The following is a 22354-nucleotide window of genomic DNA, read 5'->3' as shown; positions in this document are numbered from 1 at the left end:
CTTTGTTCCCGCATATGAATATTCGATTTTATTCCGTTCGACGCACGTATGTTTTTTCAAAACTCTGATATCGCTTATGGCAGCATTCGATGCAAGAGCAAACCTTGTGGCCTCCTATCTTCTCGTTATTGCCGTTTTACGGTGAAGAAGCAAAAGGAAGGCCAAACAGAAAAGTAGTTCTGGGTAATACTGATGCACCATGGGACAGTTTGGATCGTTTCGATCGTCTCCCTCTGCGAAAGTAGTTCTCATATGATCGTTTCGATCGCCGCGGTCTGCGACCGATCGCCCGGATAGAACACGGGCGATCGAAACGATCGTCGCAGACGTCTCTGTAATGTTCTCATATAATCGCCCCGATCGCAAGCAAACTTTTTGAAGCGGCAGAGGCGACAGAGACGATCGGGACGATCATATGAGAACCAGCCTTAAGAGTGTAGACCATGGAAAAATGTGGTCGATTTGTTTTATACCATAACAAACTCTAACAATTATTTATCAAAAGCGATGCCTGACCGTGAAGAAATTTTGCCGGGGGACGTAAAGATTTCCAACACGTAAAAACGACATCGATACAAAAGAAGATGAGCAAGAATTCAAAGAATAACAATTTTAATTACCTATAATTCTCTCGTTGAGTGTGTGCCATCGCTAGAAGCGAGCTTGCAGAAGATTATTCTTTCTGAAGATCTTGTTAGCGCTCGTTCACTGAGCGTAGACAGTTAACTGAGTCTGCTGCCGGTTCGCTAGCACCATTCTTCTCAGTTAGACAAAAAAATTCAAAAGCTTGGTAAATTTTCTTTCGACAGATCACCTGAGTAGAAGTCCAATCCTAATTTCCGAAAACAAATGCGTACTTGATTCAATCAAAACAAGACGAAATTTAACTTTCATTCACGGAAACCAAACTTACACATTTCTAGCCCGCGCGTGTGCGTGGCATGATCTGACGTCACTTTCGTGGTCTATTTAAGAAATAGATTCCATTTTGCCGTGCGTCTGTTCAGTTATAGATCACAGATGACGTCAAAATGTGGTAAGAACAAAAAAGTGGCCCACGAGCCGCTAGGCGAGTGGGTAACTGATGTTCTTACCATATTTTGATGTCTTCTGTGATCTATAACTGAACAGACCCACGGCAAAATGGAATCTGTTTGTTTAAAACAGTAACACAAGACTAAGTACCACTAAATAAATGCCGCTACCGGCCGAGCTAAAGTTGTTTTCGTTTCATGATAAAGTTTTCCGTAACCACGAAGTATTGCTAAACCGATTTAATAAACAGAATAATGGAAAATTAAAACATCAACAAAAAAACTAACCTTTATTTCATCTGGAAATTTGCGTAAATCAGTAAATTTTAAACAAAGCGTTCAACCGCCATTCATGGATTTGCCGTGACGTCGTCCAACTGTTCAACATCGGACAAAAAGTTTCATACAGATTTCGATTATTTCTCGAATCATTTACTGTCTACTTCAAGTTTGTTTAGCCCAGTTTAATATTTCGAAAGGTTTATGATATTTTGCACATTGTTTTCAACTGTAGATTTATAATCAGACTGGACATTTTTGTTTTGTTGTGGCCACTCCGCGAGTTTTAAAAAACTTTGCCGACAACACTGATTTGGACTATGAACTCTGATCATGCGCGCGATTCACACCACGCAGTGGTGTCATCTATGCGTCTGTACTCTAATAGACAACAGGCATCAACCAATCACAACGTGCGCAGGAACTCGGTTATTGAACTCTCATCGACCGTAACATCGACCAATCAGCGTGCGAGAATTCTTTCGGTTATCGTATAAATGTGTTTTCAACTGTTTTACTTGTTAAAAACAAAATATCAATAGTAAGAATAGTGAGGGGGTTAAATTCACTCCCGCAACCAAAATTCCGTTGTTAACTCTCAAGGGAATGTTTTAATTTCTCAAGGGAATACGTTTTGCTGTGGGTGATGAATACGTCACTCAAAGGGAATAAGAATGCGTCAACACTTCCTGGGACACTTGCGGTTTGATGGCTGGTATTTTCAATAAAAAGCTGTCAACACTTATCACTTATCAGATTATGTAAAACAACATTACATAACAATTTTTTTTAAACGTGACTCACCACATCACCATACATTTAAGCAATAGACCGCACTTTTTAGGGCTTTACTGGCGCAATAAAACCACGCAGGATGTTTGGAGAACACTCGAAAAGCTTGTAAATCACTTGTCTGACGGCTCGTGATTTACAAGGTTTTCTTGTGTTCTCCTAACATCCCAAGTGGTTTTATTACGCCAGTAAAGCTCTAGAAAGTGCGGTTTATTGCTTTTATGAAATAAAACGTCCGTCAAAGAAAATAGGAATCTATTTTATATTTCGTGATCAAATCTCCTATTCTCATAAAGTTCATCGGATGACGCGGTAAGCCAATCACAGCGGCTGCAAGAATAAAACACAGCTGTAGCTCCACACACAAAATCCAGGGATCGACGCGACAAAAACGCTAAAAGTTCTCTTAAAGCTGTAAAAGTCATAAGAAAGGAAAGGAAAAAGGCAAACTGTCACGGTACAAAATGTATTCATCGATTTTAAAGTTCTTTGACGTGAAAATCTAGCAAAATGTGGCCGGGCACTGCACGAAAACTTTGCAAGTTTACAAACTTCACAGACTGACGAAGGCATTGAAAATAAAGGTTAGTTCCACAAACTCTGCTTTAGAACTTTGTTATGAATTTATGTAGTCCGTTTTTCTTCGTTTTCGCCGATAACAGACTTGGCAGAAAGCACTTAAAGCACATAACACAAAAAAATATAATTCGAACGCATACAAGGACTCAGCGTATCAAAATAATTCAAGAGAGCTTTCATCGCGACCAATTTGATGCAGTTTTTCTTCCTTTCAAATTACGTTTCCGAGTAAATGTTGAATGGAACGATATCCATGTTTTTAATATTTTTCCAGTCCGGTAAAAGCGGACCTGTTTATTGTGCATGTTCCTTCTTATATGTTTGTCCTTGCGCTTTCGTTTTTTCTCTAGTTCCTTCGCTCCAACTGTAGTGAGCGGGAAAATTTATAAATGTGATGATCCACCTTCAGTAAATTTTCATAATAATCATTCACGAGAATCATATCCTCTGTTTTAACCATCATATAGACCAAAAGAAAACATTTTGATTAAACTAACATTAGTTCTTCGTCCTCAGCTTATGCGTGGTCGAGCGTAGTACGGCCATGTCGGGAAGCGGGAGTTTACCTGAAGAATAGTACATAGGTTTTTTGACCAATTTGACCAATCAGAGCGCGCGTGGTATCTGAGTTATTTTATAAAACAAATTAATCATCAGCACGTATCCATCTCGCGAATGTTCAAATTCGCTGTGAGTTTTCTTAGGACATGACCAGACCCTTTACATGTTCTGTAAATCTAATAAGAGCACCTAACATTGATCAGGGACACCAGTCTTCATTCAAAACATTTAGGCCTATAAATCTGCCCTTGAACTTCTCTTGAATTGTTTTTGACAGTCAAACAATGGATCACAATACTGCTTCACCGTAAGTTATTTCACACCAGACGAGAAAGGCTCTTGCAAATGTGACTTCACACTTAGCAGAAAATAATGAAAACCTCTGCGAATTGGGCCCAAACAGAATAAACACAAGAAGCCTATCGAAATTCTGAGCGCCATTTCTGAGTAAAACGAAAATGGTAAAAGCAGTACATCATGCCTCAAGCCCCTAGCCTCCTTCGTAGACGTTCTTTTGCCTTGTCGCGCAATGAGCAGTCTAGAATAATGTCCACTTTTGGAAATGTTATGATCCGCAGATGAAAAAAAAAAACAATTATCCAATCACTGCGCGAATTTCGAGTCACATGGTGCAAGGTCTGTTGCCATGAAATGTTCATGCTGAATTTGTCGATCGAAATCTAGAAAAACGAATTGTACAGAACTCGAGTTTGAATGAAACAAGCATAGTTCTATTTACTAATGGAAAGGAAATTTACAGCCTCCAGAAGGAAAAATGCCTTTGATGTCTCTTGGTCAGGAATTAGAAAAGCTTTGCACATAATACGTAACACTGAGAACTTGGTTAAGGCCAGGGTTTAGTTAAATAAAAAGAAGCTATGAACTTCGCTTTCAAATAGCCTGCAGAACAGGTGTTTTTTGCGCGAAGCGCAAAGGAAAAATAAACTGTATGTAGAAACACTGTTGTTTTTGCTCTTCCAACCGTTGGCCTGGCCAACGGTTTTATGTGATAGGTCGCTTTGATCCACGTGTTTTTAATCGGGAAAAAAACAAAAAGGTGATGAAAGCGTTCGCGTCCGCCCTGAATTTGTTTCCGGTTCCACATATTGAAGATTTAAAATTAAAGGAGAAACAAAGGGCGCGCATCGAAGCATTATTAGAAAAGAAGGATGTTTTGGGTCTGCTACCGACAGACTTCAGTTAAAGCTTAATTTATCAGCTCTTTCCGAGAATCAATGTGATAGTACACCATGGCGATAAGTGCCATGAGATTTTAAACGTTCATTTGAATCACGTGGTGCCAACGTATCACAAACAACGGAGGAGGTAAACAGTAAAATCTAATCATCGAGGTAAATATGAGACAAAGCGCTCAATCAAATAATGCAAGAAGCATAACCTTTACAACACAGAATGTCTCTCTAAGACAAACTTTAACCTTTCCTTTATCTTTGTCCTTTGGCGAAACCGGACAAAGATAAATGTGTCATCCGTGATAACATCACATCTTGCAACAGATATATTTAATATCATTTATTAACTAATTTCTCTTGCTATAGCTACTCAAATACATATACAATTCCTTTTACACTCAAAACAGTTCATGCATATCACAAATTCTACTAAAAGTAGCTTACTATCTCTGGAAAGTTATTTTTAGTTTTAGCCTTCATTTTCTCTAAAAAAATTATTTCTTTTCTATTTTCTCGGGAAAAAATCAATTTTCCTGGAAAATGCCACTAAAATGCTCGATTAATGCTCAATGCTTTTGCCTCACTAAAATGCTCGAAAAAATGCTAGCATAATGTACAAAAGCCTAGTCCCTTGATAGTTAACAACTCTGTGTGGAATTCGGTAAGAGACAGTTGCAAGCTTAACCACTATATCTTTCTATTAAGCTTGTAAACAAGCAAAATAGTCAATAAAAAGGGACCTGTCAGAGCAATAAATACCCGGGGCCACCTTAATGTGAAACTCCACCTGGCTAAAAACTACTCACAGGAAGCCGACAAAATAAGAACAAGTAAACAAAATAAACGAAAGGGAACACCATGCTGTTAGTGGTCAACTAGACCACCTGTTCTTGAAGAGGTTGAGGGCTTTATAGAGGCACAGTCTTGCCCAGCCGTTTATGAAGCAGGCCACAAAGATTTTAATATTCAGGGACACATGATCATCTTCTAAGTCATGTTTGTTGTTCATTTCCATGCTTTCTTCTATGAGTACACCGATGTATTGGATTTGAAATTTGCCGCTCTTGTGGAATTTGCTTACATGGAATCCAACATCATATATATATATATAACTTCAAATTTCTTGTGTGGAACGATTTTCGGAGAGCGCTCAACTTTTTAGGAGCGGTACTAAATTATTTAAAAAGGTTCCAGGCTTCAATAGTATTCCATCGATTTATTGCAACAGCTCTGTTTCGTATGGTCAAAAGATGACCACACAATTTTTTCGAATGACCGTTAATTTGAATGCTGGCGGTTAAATACAAAATACAAAATATACAAAATATGGTTGCTAGGTAGCAGTTATGTAGATTACGTTACTTTAAAACCAACCTTGGAAGAAAGTTTCTTTGTGTTGTTGACAAATGCTTCCCCAAGGTCCACCCGCTACACAAGATTTTCAACAGACACACGATCAAGCTCAGCTACTCATGCATGCCAAACATGAAATCCACTATCGCATCGCACAACAAAAGCATTCTCTCAAATGTCACGCCAGCGCCAACTCAACAGCCACGTGATGGATGCAACTGCAGGAGAAAGAATGAGTGCCCTCTGGAAGGTCAATGTCTCCAAACCAATGTAGTCTATCAAGCAACAGTGACAAGCGAATCTTCCACGGAATCATACGTAGGACTAGCAACAAACTTTAAAGACCGCTACAGAAACCACAACGCATCCTTTCGACACACCAACAAAAAAAATGAAACTGAACTATCAAAACACATCTGGACTCTTAAAGACGCGAAAAAAGCCTATCAAATTAAATGGAAAGTGCTAAGAAAGTGTCAGCCATACAATAATATTAGCAAGAAATGTAATCTATGTCTCCACGAAAAGTTTATTATTATCTGTAAAAAAGATCTTTGTAGCTTAAACAAGCGCAACGAATTAGCGAGTTCATTCCCCCATAGAAATAGATTTGTCCTCAAGAACTTTAAAGTAACGTAATCTACACAACTGCTACCTAGCAACCATATTTTGTATTTTGTATTTAACCGCCAGCATTCAAATTAACGGTCATTTGAAAAAATTGCCTGAAGAGTGTGGTCATCTTTTGACCATACGAAACAGAGCTGTTGCAATAAATCGATGGAATACTATTGAAGCCTGGAACCTTTTTAAATAATTTATATATATATATATTATGGTAATAACCGGGAGGGCACATTGTATACATTTGTATACATTTGTATATATATATATATATATATATATATATATATATATATATATATATATATATATATATATATATATATATATATATATATATATATATATATATATATACAAATGTATACAAATGTATACAATGTGCCCTCCCGGTTATATATATATATATATATATATATATATATATATATATATATATATATATATATATATATATATATATATATACAAATGTATACATACAAATGTATACAATGTGCCCTCCCGGTATATATATATATATATATATATATATATATATATATATATATATATATATATATAAATTAAAAGACGGTCTGATCAACTGAAGATACGACTTGGCATTTTATTACTAACTAGTTTCGTACCGCACAACATGTACGGCACTCATCAGATAAAATTGCCTAATGTAAAGATTACAACGCTACGCTGGTATATATAAGGACGCCGGATGAATGAAAAAGCATTAAATTACAACGGTAGAATACTAAAAAAAGTCGAAAATAACAAGGTATAAAATTACAACGGTTTCTGTTATGAAACAATAAAAGCTTAAAATATGCGTGACACTGCGAGTTTACCAATCTTAAACAAACAGTTACGTGACAGCTTTTGAATTTTTAAGGAGGAACTTGTTTGCGTGTCTACAAGAGGTTATCAGTTCATTTCGTTTATTGAGAGAAGCGAGGTCGGATCTGCAGATTATGAAATACTTCTCCCACAGGCACAAGTTGCAGCGATTAGAAGCTGGGTTGTATGGAGCAGCTTGCTTCAGAATCTTCCAAGTGATTTTGAAGCAAGCTGAAGCAAGATTCTGAAGCAAGCTGCTCCATACAACCCAGCTTCTAATCGCTGCAACTTGTGCCTGTGGGAGAAGTATTTCATAATCTGCAGATCCGACCTCGCTTCTCTCAATAAACGAAATGAACTGATAACCTCTTGTAGACACGCAAACAAGTTCCTCCTTAAAAATTCAAAAGCTGTCACGTAACTGTTTGTTTAAGATTGGTAAACTCGCAGTGTCACGCATATTTTAAGCTTTTATTGTTTCATAACAGAAACCGTTGTAATTTTATACCTTGTTATTTTCGACTTTTTTTAGTATTCTACCGTTGTAATTTAATGCTTTTTCATTCATCCGGCGTCCTTATATATACCAGCGTAGCGTTGTAATCTTTACATTAGGCAATTTTATCTGATGAGTGCCGTACATGTTGTGCGGTACGAAACTAGTTAGTAATAAAATGCCAAGTCGTATCTTCAGTTGATCAGACCGTCTTTTAATATTTATGCTCTAGTTTTCTATTGAGCACTCTGACATCAGTTCTGCAAATCAACTAATATATATATATATATATATATATATATATATATATATATATATATATATATATATATATATATATATATATATATATGACATTCCCTTTAGTTTTTATATCATCGAGTTTGGAGATAGTTTCTGGCGAGAAAAAAAACGCGTTTACAGCGATTTCGCTTAAAACGGTGAAAATTTCCTTGACCTGGTTTTGATAAATTCAGACATATGATTCTATAGTATGACCGGAAAGGCCAAGAATGAGCTTCTCGAGTTACAATCAATCATTTTCTATGCATCTAGTGCGAAATCCAGGCTTTCCCTGCTGCAGTGTAACATTCACTGGCCTCTCCGGTCATACTATTGAATCAATTGATTCTATAGTATGACCGGAAAGGCCAAGAATGAGCTTCTCGAGTTACAATCAATCATTTTCTATGCATCTAGTGCGAAATCCAGGCTTTCCCTGCTGCAGTGTAACATTCACTGGCCTCTCCGGTCATACTATTGAATCATATGTCTGAATTTATCAAAACCGGGTCAAAGAAAAGTGACGTCAGTATTCTTGAACAAGTACGTTACTACGCGAGTTGGCTTAAAACGCCACAAGAAAGGAAAAAAAAAAAAAGAAATACAGCGCTGCAAGGTGATGAAGAGAGAGGAGAAGAGAAAAAAAGACTGACATTCCCTTTAGTTTTTATATCATCGAGTTTCGAGATAGTTTCTGGCGAGAAAAAAAAACGCGTTTACAGCGATTTCGCTTAAAACGGTGAAAATTTCCTTGACCTGGTTTTGATAAATTCAGACATATGATTCTATAGTATGACCGGAAAGGCCAAGAATGAGCTTCTCGAGTTACAATCAATCATTGTCTATGCATCTAGTGCGAAATCCAGGCTTTCCCTGCTGCAGTGTAACATTCACTGGCCTCTCCGGTCATACTATTGAATCATATGTCTGAATTTATCAAAACCGGGTCAAAGAAAAGTGACGTCAGTATTCTTGAACAAGTACGTTACTACGCGAGTTGGCTTAAAACGCCACAAGAAAGGAAAAAAAAAAAACAAAAACAAATACAGCGCTGCAAGGTGATGAAGAGAGAGGAGAAGAGAAAAAAAGACTGACATTCCCTTTAGTTTTTATATCATCGAGTTTCGAGATAGTTTCTGGCGAGAAAAAAAAACGCGTTTACAGCGATTTCGCTTAAAACGGTGAAAGAATACTGACGTCACTTTTCTTTGACCCGGTTTTGATAAATTCAGACATATGATTCAATAGTATGACCGGAGAGGCCAGTGAATGTTACACTGCAGCAGGGAAAGCCTGGATTTCGCACTAGATGCATAGACAATGATTGATTGTAACTCGAGAAGCTCATTCTTGGCCTTTCCGGTCATACTATAGAATCATATGTCTGAATTTATCAAAACCAGGTCAAGGAAATTTTCACCGTTTTAAGCGAAATCGCTGTAAACGCGTTTTTTTTCTCGCCAGAAACTATCTCGAAACTCGATGATATAAAAACTAAAGGGAATGTCAGTCTTTTTTTCTCTTCTCCTCTCTCTTCATCACCTTGCAGCGCTGTATTTGTTTTTGTTTTTTTTTTTTCCTTTCTTGTGGCGTTTTAAGCCAACTCGCGTAGTAACGTACTTGTTCAAGAATACTGACGTCACTTTTCTTTGACCCGGTTTTGATAAATTCAGACATATGATTCAATAGTATGACCGGAGAGGCCAGTGAATGTTACACTGCAGCAGGGAAAGCCTGGATTTCGCACTAGATGCATAGACAATGATTGATTGTAACTCGAGAAGCTCATTCTTGGCCTTTCCGGTCATACTATAGAATCATATGTCTGAATTTATCAAAACCAGGTCAAGGAAATTTTCACCGTTTTAAGCGAAATCGCTGTAAACGCGTTTTTTTTCTCGCCAGAAACTATCTCCAAACTCGATGATATAAAAACTAAAGGGAATGTCAGTCTTTTTTTTCTCTTCTCCTCTCTCTTCATCACCTTGCAGCGCTGTATTTGTTTTTGTTTTTTTTTTTCCTTTCTTGTGGCGTTTTAAGCCAACTCGCGTAGTAACGTACTTGTTCAAGAATACTGACGTCACTTTTCTTTGACCCGGTTTTGATAAATTCAGACAGACATATATATATATATATATATATATATATATATATATATATATATATATTAGTTGATTTGCAGAACTGATGTCAGAGTGCTCAATATTTGATGTCACCATGGGTAGCTACGACGGTGCTGAATCCTGTGAGCTTGTTGGCGCTTTTCTCTTACATAAAATCAAAGTGAAATATGGTAACAACTTCGGCCTGTACAGGGATGACGGCCTAGGAGTAACCAACGCAACCCCCCGCCAGGTGGAGATGATCAAAAAAGATCTGTGCAGCATCTTCGGCGAGTATGGCCTTAAAATTACTATCGAAGCCAACAAGAAAATCGTCAACTTCCTTGATGTCACTCTCAACCTTTCAAATGGTACATACATGCCTTATACCAAACCCAACAACATTCCACTTTACGTCCACAAGAAATCCAACCATCCACCGCTGATCATCGAAAACATCCCAAAGTCCATAAACAAAAGGCTCTCCGAGATTTCATTTGACCAGAATTCATTTGACGTAGCAGCCCCACTATACCAGAAAGCTCTCAGTGACAGCGGATACAAGCACCGCCTTGTATTTTCTCCACCAAACACATCACAACCGCCAAACTCCGCCAGAAAGAATCGCCACAGGGATATACTTTGGTATAATCCCCCGTACAGCAGAAATGTCGCCACTAACGTCGGACGGACTTTCTTAAAAATCCTCGACGAAGAGTTCCCAAAGGGCCACGTGTTGCACAAGATCTTTAACCGCAACACAGTAAAAATCAGCTACAGCTGCATGTCAAACCTAAAGCATAACATCGACGGCCACAACAAGTCAACGCTCCAAAAAAAGATTGTGCCATTAAAAACATGCAACTGTAGAAAGCCAGCCGACTGCCCTTTAGCTGGGAATTGCCTAAAAGAATCAGTGGTATACCAAGCGACAGTGGCAACGGAGGACAACAGGCCAGACCAGACCTACGTAGGATTAACTGAAAACTCTTTTAAAACTAGATTTACCAACCACAAAGCTTCTTTCAATCACCCGTGTAAGAGACTCAATACTGAATTGAGTAAACACATTTGGCTATTAAAGGACGCCAAGACAGATTTCAAAATCACTTGGAAGATTCTGAAGCAAGCTGCTCCATACAACCCAGCTTCTAATCGCTGCAACTTGTGCCTGTGGGAGAAGTATTTCATAATCTGCAGATCCGACCTCGCTTCTCTCAATAAACGAAATGAACTGATAACCTCTTGTAGACACGCAAACAAGTTCCTCCTTAAAAATTCAAAAGCTGTCACGTAACTGTTTGTTTAAGATTGGTAAACTCGCAGTGTCACGCATATTTTAAGCTTTTATTGTTTCATAACAGAAACCGTTGTAATTTTATACCTTGTTATTTTCGACTTTTTTTAGTATTCTACCGTTGTAATTTAATGCTTTTTCATTCATCCGGCGTCCTTATATATACCAGCGTAGCGTTGTAATCTTTACATTAGGCAATTTTATCTGATGAGTGCCGTACATGTTGTGCGGTACGAAACTAGTTAGTAATAAAATGCCAAGTCGCATCTTCAGTTGATCAGACCGTCTTTTATATATATATATATATATATATATATATATATATATATATATATATATATATATATATATATATATATATATATATATCATCACAAGCATCCATCGCTTTCCATCTTCATAGAAAATTATAACTTTATCACAAATGAAGACATTTTTTTCATTTTTTTACCTATATTTCGACGCCTTATAGGCCTCTTCTTCAGGGTAAATTACCGTTGCCCTGCACACGCCATACTACATTAACAAGTTTCAAATTGAGCATCCACGCGCGCGCGCTACAATAATTCGTTTACTCCCCCGCATGCGCGCGCTAACTAACTTTACATAAATCTACGTACGTCTCGAGCGCCTATTTTGTACAAAGAAAAAATCATTATCATTCAATCCATTCGGATCTAGAGTTTTCAGTCTATAAGCCCACTGACCCTCCTTTTCTCGCAACTGTTGTTCTCCATTAACCCGGTCTATCAATTGAATCTTAATGTCACTTAGTCCATTATGTCCCTCACTACAAAAATGTCTGTACAAAAGATCATCAGCCCTTTTCTCGGCCTGCGTCAACATTTCGTGTCGCCTAACTCTAGACTTGTGGTTATTAAACCTAAGTCTAAATTTCGTTGTTGTGGAGCCCACATACTGCAACGAACATTTCTTACACGTAATTAAGTAAACTACATAACTAGAGTTACAATTAAGGTTGTAATTGATCGAATAACTTCTATTGTCTTGCGAGCTCTTAAAACGACCGTTCTCATCGATGTATTTGCAAACTTCACATCTTCTGGATGTACATTTACATGTGCCTGGCCTGTAATCTCCACGTTCACGATTATTCACTCTTGCTCTCACCAAATAATCACCAAGGCTTTTAGGTTTCCGAAATGCTATTAATGGAACATCTTTGATAGCTTTCTTGCATCTGTTAGATGACTGCAACACTGGATGTAAGTCCCTAAGAATCTTGCTTAAGTTTGGCAATCCCGGATGATAAGTCACCACGAACGGTGTTTTTGTCTTGCGCGTTTGATGATTTCCTGTCAAAAACTCCTCTCTGGTCTTGCTTCTTACTCTCTGAATTTGGCTCTCGACGTAACTTTTCTTGTAACCCCTGTTGGATAAGAAAAGCACCAAATCTTTCGCTCTCTTTTCGAAAAAGGACGATTTCGAACAAATTCTTCGTAGCCTCATTGCTTGCGCATACGGTATACTCCTTTTGCACGACCCAGGATGACATGAGCTATAGTGCAGATACTGGTGACTATCCGTTGGTTTCACATACACATCCGTTTCCAGTTTTCCCGATTCATTAATCACTCTCACATCCAAAAATTCGATCTCGTCTCTTGACCACTTCGAAGTAAATTTAATCGTGCCATGCGCATTGTTTAAGTAATCAATAAATTCGTTTAGTTTCTCTTCACCCTCAGTCCAAACAATAAATATATCGTCTATATACCTCCACCAAGTATGAGGCTTGAACTCCGCATTTTGTATCAAACTTCTCTCTAGTCTGTCCATGAAAATGTTTGCGTAAGAAGGCGCCATCCTCGTTCCTATTGCTGTTCCACGTTTTTGTAAATAATGTCCACCATTAAACTCAAAGTTATTACTCTTCAATACCAAATCCGCAAACGCTACAATATCCTCATTCAATGTTCCCTCCCGTTCCGCCTCAACCGAATTCATAAGCGCTTCTTTTAAAGCTTCTAATCCCTCATCGTGTGGAATGTGGGGATATAGCCCTACCACGTCAATCGTACACAATATCGCTCCTTCTGGTAGCTCTCCATTAATAGCATTTCGGAAACCTAAAAGCCTTGGTGATTATTTGGTGAGAGCAAGAGTGAATAATCGTGAACGTGGAGATTACAGGCCAGGCACATGTAAATGTACATCCAGAAGATGTGAAGTTTGCAAATACATCGATGAGAACGGTCGTTTTAAGAGCTCGCAAGACAATAGAAGTTATTCGATCAATTACAACCTTAATTGTAACTCTAGTTATGTAGTTTACTTAATTACGTGTAAGAAATGTTCGTTGCAGTATGTGGGCTCCACAACAACGAAATTTAGACCTAGGTTTAATAACCACAAGTCTAGAGTTAGGCGACACGAAATGTTGACGCAGGCCGAGAAAAGGGCTGATGATCTTTTGTACAGACATTTTTGTAGTGAGGGACATAATGGACTAAGTGACATTAAGATTCAATTGATAGACCGGGTTAATGGAGAACAACAGTTGCGAGAAAAGGAGGGTCAGTGGGCTTATAGACTGAAAACTCTAGATCCGAATGGATTGAATGATAATGATTTTTTCTTTGTACAAAATAGGCGCTCGAGACGTACGTAGATTTATGTAAAGTTAGTTAGCGCGCGCATGCGGGGGAGTAAACGAATTATTGTAGCGCGCGCGCGTGGATGCTCAATTTGAAACTTGTTAATGTAGTATGGCGTGTGCAGGGCAACGGTAATTTACCCTGAAGAAGACGCCTATAAGGCGTCGAAATATAGGTAAAAAAATGAAAAAAATGTCTTCATTTGTGATAAAGTTATATATATATATATATATATATATATATATATATATATATATATATATATATATATATAATACTTCTTGAACTTGAATAGAATAAATTTGTAGAGCGCTCAACTCTGAGAGGAGCAGTGATAATAATGGTCAAAAGTAGGAAGATTTCAGTTCATCGTTTTATTGCGACAACGCTGTTTCGTGTGATCAAAGTATGACCACACTCATCAGGCAACATCAACGAATGACCGTTAAAATACCTTTTATTGCCAGTTTATGTATTTTAACGGTCATTTGTTGATGTTGCCTGATGAGTGTGGTCATACTTTGATCACACGAAACAGCGTTGTCGCAATAAAACGATGAACTGAAATCTTCCTACTTTTGACCATTATATATACACCCGTTTTCAGAAACGTTTTCATCTAGAGAGATATATATATATAGGTAGATACTTTTGTTTGCATTCACGTGCGCGCTCGCGTATTTCACACTTTATATTGTTGTATGTGTGATAAGCATCACCTAAGTGAGAAAAACGTCCTTTTGTGTCTCAGTTGACTTCTCGCGTATATGTGAGAAAAAAATTGTTTGTCATGTTTATCCGCCTTTTATTTATAAAAGGGTGGAAGGTTAGCGTTTCAAAACCTGGACAGATATCAGCTTGAAAATGTCGGACTACATGACCACGGTTAGGATATATAACGACGTCAGTGATAAGCGGACCTTCACTCGGCAAATGGTCCAAGACTTCGACGATCGCGAGTGCGTGGATGTCGGCGAATTTAAAGGAAGGCTTTTTGAGCTGACAAAGGCATATTTTGACGATGAAGATATCTCTTTGGATGATGTCAACGTAGGCTTTATTGGTCCAAGCAACCAAAAGACCATAGTGAACACATCCAACCAAGTTGAAGATGGATACGAGAGCAGATTTCTTCACAAATCGAACGAGTTAGTATTATTTATCGAGCGAAAAAAGCCGGAAAAGCGCTCGGCACGTAAGAGGAAATCAGCTTCAACAAATGGTACGTAAATTTTTTCTACCAAGTATCGCGACTGCTTTAAAGCTTCTTAACGTTTTTCCTTAGAATTAAGCCAGCTATTTTTCTTTTCTTTTATACGACGCGCAGACGACTCCGCTGAAGACAGAGCTACACTTGGAGAGGACACCGAGAAAGAACCCACACGCGTGGAAAATATTCAAAAGCGCCTATCTTCCACGCATGGGAACCGGTTTTCAAATGCCGAATATTTTTTGTGGGCAGAGACTATTGTGAGTAATATATTTTTACTTTGCTTCTTGATTTAAAAAAACGTATTTGCTATTCGTACGGCACCCGTACGGCGACTTGAATTTGCTATTCGTACGGTAGTCAAAATATTTAATTGATTTTCTACTAAATTACTTACTATTCCCAATCCAAAATATTATATTTACCTTAAGAAGAGTTAAGCGATTCCTGGGAGCGCCGTTTATTTGAGCCAGACTTATTTGCGTAGTATCCGTTAACTATACGAACGACTCACTTGACGACACTTATTCTGTCGTCGTGAGTCGTTCGTATAGTATAGAGACTATAGAGACTGGCTCAAATAAATGGCGCTCACAGAAATCGCTTAACTCCTCTAAAGGTAAATATAATATTTTGGATTGGGAATATAAGTAATTTAGTAGAACGTTTATTTAAGTTCACATTTTTTGCTGCAGGAAAACGGAATTCATAACAGTTACGAGAAGCCACCAGATGTCCCTCCCTTTACCGAGAGGAGGCCGAAAAAGGTCAAAGCATCAGCAACCTCAACATCGTGTGGAGAAACATTTGTGCAAATGGCAGAGGCCTTTACTTCAGTACTCAACAGGCCAAGTGAGCCACAACCCAAACCAGAAGGAACGCAAAAGGCTTGTAATGTAAGTCATAAGTGGGGTATTCAGATAACTACAATACAAGAAGGAGAATACTGATTCATATTTTTATGTTTGTTTCCTTTATTTTAGGTTCGTTCCGTCATTTTGGGGCAGATGAAGGAAATTGGGGAACTTCTAAAAGAAGGAATTTTATCCCAAGCCGAGTTTGATGAACAAAAAGCAATTTTGATAAATGAACTCAGAAATATCAAACAGTAATTTAAATAAATTGTAACTGTGTCGATTTGTCGAACTTTAATTGTAATCAAATATTTAATTGAAAGAAAAAGTGGATTGTTAACTTTACATTAAACGGAAAAAAAAATAAAGCATATTATCGGCTACAATGCCTCACAATTGCCTCCCCAATTTCTCGCGTGACCTGGGTTATTAGAGAGATTAAGCATGACGTTTGTTTTCCCGCCAACGCGCCGTTTGGCGTTTGTACACGGACATGAGTAAGACAGTGACAAAATATCCAACTGTTAGTGATTAAACGATGCTTTCATTGGAACTTCATATGTCTTCTGTAAATTAAACGTCAATATCCACAATGGGCAACAAATGCTTCGCAAAGTTCGCGTGACACCTGAAGAATTGATAAGAGAACTAGACCCTGCGGTCTCCTTAAGCGTGCAAACAAAAATTCTTGTTCGCGGATTCTGGCTTTGGCGTTGGCGATGACCATTTCCACTGGATTAAGATCTGGGCAATAGGGTGGCAAAAATCTTAAAAGAGCACCAGTTCTTGTGATCAGTCGGCGGACTTCATTTAAGTGGTGGACGGGGTGATTATCTGCCAAGTACAATTAAAAAACAACTGTTAAGGTTTATGCCTACCGAGATGACCAAACAAAGTTGCTTCACAATCTTACCCATAATGACTATGGAATTTGGATTTTGTCCATTATAGGGCTGCAAGATAGGCACAAGTTGATTTCTTACAAAGGAGAGAAACCTTTCTCCATTTATCGTTTGTTTAGTTGTGGGGCAAAGCTGAATTCCTTGTTGACTTGCAACAATAATGGCCGATATCCTCGGGCCCCATGATGCTGCTTTTGGTGCTTGAATTCTCCAACCTCGTGGAACTCGCCCGTAATTCCTTACAAGTCGTCTATCCTAAAAAATTAAGGTGACTCCTTAATTATTCTAGTCATTTTCGCAGCCACTTTTTGGGACGTCACGCAAGTTGCGTGACGTCCCAAAAAGCGGCTGCAAAGGAGACTATAATTATTCCGGACGCACTTGTCTGCGGCAAACTTACATTCATAACTATTCCGCCTTTGAAGCGATTGCTGCGAAACTTTGGAAAAATTTTCACCTATCGTTTAGTAATCCACTAAAAAACTTGATTTCAATGTAGAAAAATATATATGATGTTACTAGCGTTTAACTGGACGCTGATATTTCTGGAATTCTGCTTAAAGGATTTTCCTAGAACTTTGCCATCGTGTGGTGAACTTGATCGCAACAATCGCATACGATCGCGAGCGATCGCAGGTAAAAAAACTTTGCGATCGTCTGCGATGGATTGCAAGCGATCGCAGATGCGTGTTTTCATATGATGATTCAGCGATCCATTGCGATCGTCTACAATCATATGGAAACCAGGGTTAAACTGTTCTTGTTGGCTGAATAGTAGATCATCACTACGCTTTTGTTAAAAAAAAAACGGTACTTACAAAGCCAGCCTCATCGATAAACACCATTTCTTCGGATGTGAAAATGGAAATGTTTTGCATAAATTGTTCGACAAGTTCTCTTCGCATTCTCACAACAAAACGTCTTAGCTGAAAGGAAAGTATTATTAATTAAGCATAATAGCACTGATTCGAAAAACTACAAATCGGTCATGAACAAGATGTCGTTGCTACTGTTTACCTTCCTCCTTGTAATATTATGACGTTGAAGACAGCGCCATACTGATGATGTGCTAAACTCTCGCCCACAGATTCTCTCAATGTGTTCTATTGCCTCTCTTAAGTAGGCTCCCGGATAGCGCATTACGTACTCCATGAGCATGAAGGCTTCGCCTCTTGTAATGGATGACATGATATTCGGCCTTCCAATTCGTGACGGGCGAACATTTCCGTATCTTCGAAATCGACGTAAGACATTGAAGACAGTTCTTTGTGTCACCTGAAGTAATCTTGAAGTTTCCTCGGATGTTTTCTGAAGGCCAAAAACTAGCCATATAATTCGCCAACGGAAATCATTACTGAGAGGAGCTGGCATTTCTAGACAAACAGGTCGCATTAACCACTCATACAACCTATCTTGAAACAATGTTTTGAAACTTACGCTACACATATTCATTTCATAATCGCCCTCGTCTAAATTACACAAAAGGATGTTTTTCTCACTTAGGTGATGCTTATCGCACATACAACAATATAAAGTGTGAAATACGCGAGCGCGCACGTGAATGCAAACAAAAGTATCTACCTATATATATATCTCTCTAGATGAAAACGTTTCTGAAAACGGGTGTATATATATATATATACGAAACAGACCTGTATTAAAGCCCATATGAAACGATACTGAGTAGAAAATCACTGTTATTACCGCTCCTTCATTGTTGCAATTGAGCACTATTCTGGATTTATCAGTGTGAAACCCACCTATATATATATATATATATATATATATATATATATATATATATATATATATATATATATATATATATATATATATATATAATATATATATATACAAATGTATACAATGTGCCCTCCCGGTTATTACCATAATGGCTTTATGGCAACTCCTGAACTTGGGCACAGGATGTACGGTTACACATTGTTGGATTGCATTGTGGAGTCACGAGAGTGCTCAAACTGCAAGCAGTGAGCGAAGCAAAATGCCAATAGTGAACACCTCTTATGAGGCTCTCCACCCAATCCAAAGAGTGCTCAAACTGTATGAACAGTGAGCATAATATACAAATGTATACAATGTGCCCTCCCGGTTATTACCATAATGGCTTTATGGCAACTCCTGAACTTGGGCACAGGATATACGGTTGCACATTGTTGGATTGCATTGTGGAGTCACGAGAGTGCTCAAACTGCAAGCAGTGAGCGAAGCAAAATGCCAATAGTGAACACCTCTTATGAGGCTCTCCACCCAATCCAAAGAGTGCTCAAACTGTATGAACAGTGAGCATAATATACAAATGTATACAATGTGCCCTCCCGGTTATTACCATAATGGCTTTATGGCAACTCCTGAACTTGGGCACAGGATGTACGGTTACACATTGTTGGATTGCATTGTGGAGTCACGAGAGTGCTCAAACTGCAAGCAGTGAGCGAAGCAAAATGCCAATAGTGAACACCTCTTATGAGGCTCTCCACCCAATCCAAAGAGTGCTCAAACTGTATGAACAGTGAGCATAATATACAAATGTATACAATGTGCCCTCCCGGTTATTACCATAATGGCTTTATGGCAACTCCTGAACTTGGGCACAGGATGTACGGTTGCACATTGTTGGATTGCATTGTGGAGTCACGAGAGTGCTCAAACTGCAAGCAGTGAGCGAAGCAAAATGCCAATAGTGAACACCTCTTATGAGGCTCTCCACCCAATCCAAAGAGTGCTCAAACTGTATGAACAGTGAGCATAATATACAAATGTATACAATGTGCCCTCCCGGTTATTACCATAATGGCTTTATGGCAACTCCTGAACTTGGGCACAGGATGTACGGTTACACATTGTTGGATTGCATTGTGGAGTCACGAGAGTGCTCAAACTGCAAGCAGTGAGCGAAGCAAAATGCCAATAGTGAACACCTCTTATGAGGCTCTCCACCCAATCCAAAGAGTGCTCAAACTGTATGAACAGTGAGCATAATATACAAATGTATACAATGTGCCCTCCCGGTTATTACCATAATGGCTTTATGGCAACTCCTGAACTTGGGCACAGGATATATATATATATATATATATATATATATATATATATATAGTTCAGTGTGTGATAAGGCGTCATTGAGGCAAACTTCTAACTGTTCCAGCTTTAATTTACACGACGTTTCGGCCTTCGGCCTTCTTCAGATGTGGAACTTACTATTTACAAGATTAAAAAATAAAATGTTAAAAATCCTAAAAAGTTTACAAATTCACATAAATTTATACTAGAGCAGAAACAAAATAATTACATAATACCATACAAACTTAAATAATAGATTAATAATAGATTCTTAATAAGAGGTGTGCCGAATACAAAGGGTACCTTAAGTCCCAGGGCTATAGTGCAGCTTTAGTAGACAAACAATTCGACAAAGCGCTAAGTATCGAGAGATCACAATTGCTTAAGAAAAAGGTTAAGCCTGACAAAAGGGTTTTTCCGTTAGTCCTTGACTACAATCCTATCCTGCCTGACATTCAGTTTATATAAAATATTTCTTAAACAAACTAACATAGGTAGAGAATTCCTAAATTTGATTGAGAACTGCTTCCCACCCAACCACAAATTAAGAAAACTTTTCAACAAAAATAATGTTAAGCTGAGTTACAGTTGTTCACCAAATGTAAAACAAATCATCGATGGACACAACAAAACCGTTTTAAGACAGAACACGCCCCTGAGGAAACAACACAACCCAAAACATGTAACTGCCGCCAGCCAGAAAAGTGCCCTTTGGAAGGAGAATGCTTGGTCAAGGAGGTAGTATACCAAGCCACAATCACCACAGCTGAAAGCACTGAGACGTACGTAGGCCTCACCGCCACGGAGTTCAAAACGAGATGGCGAAATCACCAAATGTCATTTAAACATGAAAACAAAAAGAATGACACTGAACTAAGCAAACATCTATGGCAGCTGAAAGATCAAAAGAAAGACTTTAAAATCACGTGGAAAATTCTAGCCAAGGCCAAATCTTACTCTAATCTTTCCAAACGATGTAATCTATGTAATACCGAGAAATTCTACATTTTATAAACCGGACATGGCAACTCTTAACAAACGTAATGAGCTTGTATCAACTTGCAGGCACAAGCGAAAATTTCTTCTTAAATTCAATCGCGTCCTCAAGGACCAATCATAAGCTTACAAATGTATATTACTATTGTTTTTTAAGTTTGAATTTTGTAACGATCACACCATTGATGTATATAAACCCTAGCGATGCGACAGTGTATATGGAATTTAACTGATGAGTGGATAAACTCTTTGTTTGTCTACGAAACAGACCTGTATTAAAGCCCATATGAAACGATACTGAGTAGAAAATCACTGTTATATATATATATATATATATATATATATATATATATATATATATATATATATATATATAACAGTGATTTTCTACTCAGTATCGTTTCATATGGGCTTTAATACAGGTCTGTTTCGTAGACCAACAAACAAACAGACCTGTATTAAAGCCCATATGAAACGATACTGAGTAGAAAATCACTGTTATTACCGCTCCTTCATTGTTGAGCACTATTCTGGATTTATCAGTGTGAAACCCACCTGAAGTCAGTCATATATATATATATATATATATATATATATATATATATATATATATATATATATATATATATATATATATAATATATACATATACATATATATATATATATACACCCGTATATATATATATATACACCCGTTTTCAGAAACGTTTTCATCTAGAGAGATATATATATAGGTAGATACTTTTGTTTGCATTCACGTGCGCGCTCGCGTATTTCACACTTTATATTGTTGTATGTGTGATAAGCATCACCTAAGTGAGAAAAACGTCCTTTTGTGTCTCAGTTGACTTCTCGCGTATATGTGAGAAAAAAATTGTTTGTCATGTTTATCCGCCTTTTATTTATAAAAGGGTGGAAGGTTAGCGTTTCAAAACCGTGTTAATATTATGACGTTGAAGACAGCGCCATACTGATGATGTGCTAAACTCTCGCCCACAGATTCTCTCAATGTGTTCTATTGCCTCTCTTAAGTAGGCTCCCGGATAGCGCATTACGTACTCCATGAGCATGAAGGCTTCGCCTCTTGTAATGGATGACATGATATTCGGCCTTCCAATTCGTGACGGGCGAACATTTCCGTATCTTCGAAATCGACGTAAGACATTGAAGACAGTTCTTTGTGTCACCTGAAGTAATCTTGAAGTTTCCTCGGATGTTTTCTGAAGGCCAAAAACTAGCCATATAATTCGCCAACGGAAATCATTACT

At 37.9% G+C, this 22354-nt stretch overlaps 2 protein-coding genes across 2 annotated transcripts in view; one reads left to right on the top strand and one right to left on the bottom strand.

Annotated features, from left to right (window-relative positions):
• LOC144662783 (vascular endothelial growth factor receptor 1-like) overlaps nt 1-22354 on the top strand; it is a 74361-nt gene that overhangs the window by 20548 nt on the left and 31459 nt on the right. The window lies entirely within an intron of this gene.
• Nucleotides 16686-18514, bottom strand: LOC144663179 (uncharacterized). Its single transcript, XM_078524105.1, has 4 exons — nt 18025-18514; nt 17826-17933; nt 17019-17262; nt 16686-16939 (listed from the first exon to the last, which is right to left on the bottom strand). The coding sequence occupies exons 1-4, from the start codon at nt 18457-18459 to the stop codon at nt 16686-16688; spliced, it is 1041 nt and encodes a 346-aa protein (XP_078380231.1). The 5' UTR covers nt 18460-18514.

The sequence above is a fragment of the Oculina patagonica genome, chromosome 8, assembly GCF_052425735.1.
Source record: "Oculina patagonica isolate OP01 chromosome 8, crgOcupat, whole genome shotgun sequence".
Taxonomy (NCBI): domain Eukaryota; kingdom Metazoa; phylum Cnidaria; class Anthozoa; order Scleractinia; family Oculinidae; genus Oculina; species Oculina patagonica.
The sequence above is the reverse complement of the archived record's forward strand: the minus strand, read 5'-3'. Positions and strand labels throughout refer to the sequence as shown.

Bases quoted from the DNA above. Each gene is read 5' to 3' on its own strand.
- LOC144663179 (XM_078524105.1), bottom strand. From the start codon at position 18,459: ATGAATATGTGTAGCGTAAGTTTCAAAACATTGTTTCAAGATAGGTTG. The intron at 17,263-17,825 runs GTAAGTACCGTT...TTAATTTTTTAG, and splicing joins TTATCGATGAGGCTGGCTTT to GATAGACGACTTGTAAGGAA. The intron at 16,940-17,018 runs GTAAGATTGTGA...TGTACTTGGCAG, and splicing joins AAATTCCATAGTCATTATGG to ATAATCACCCCGTCCACCAC.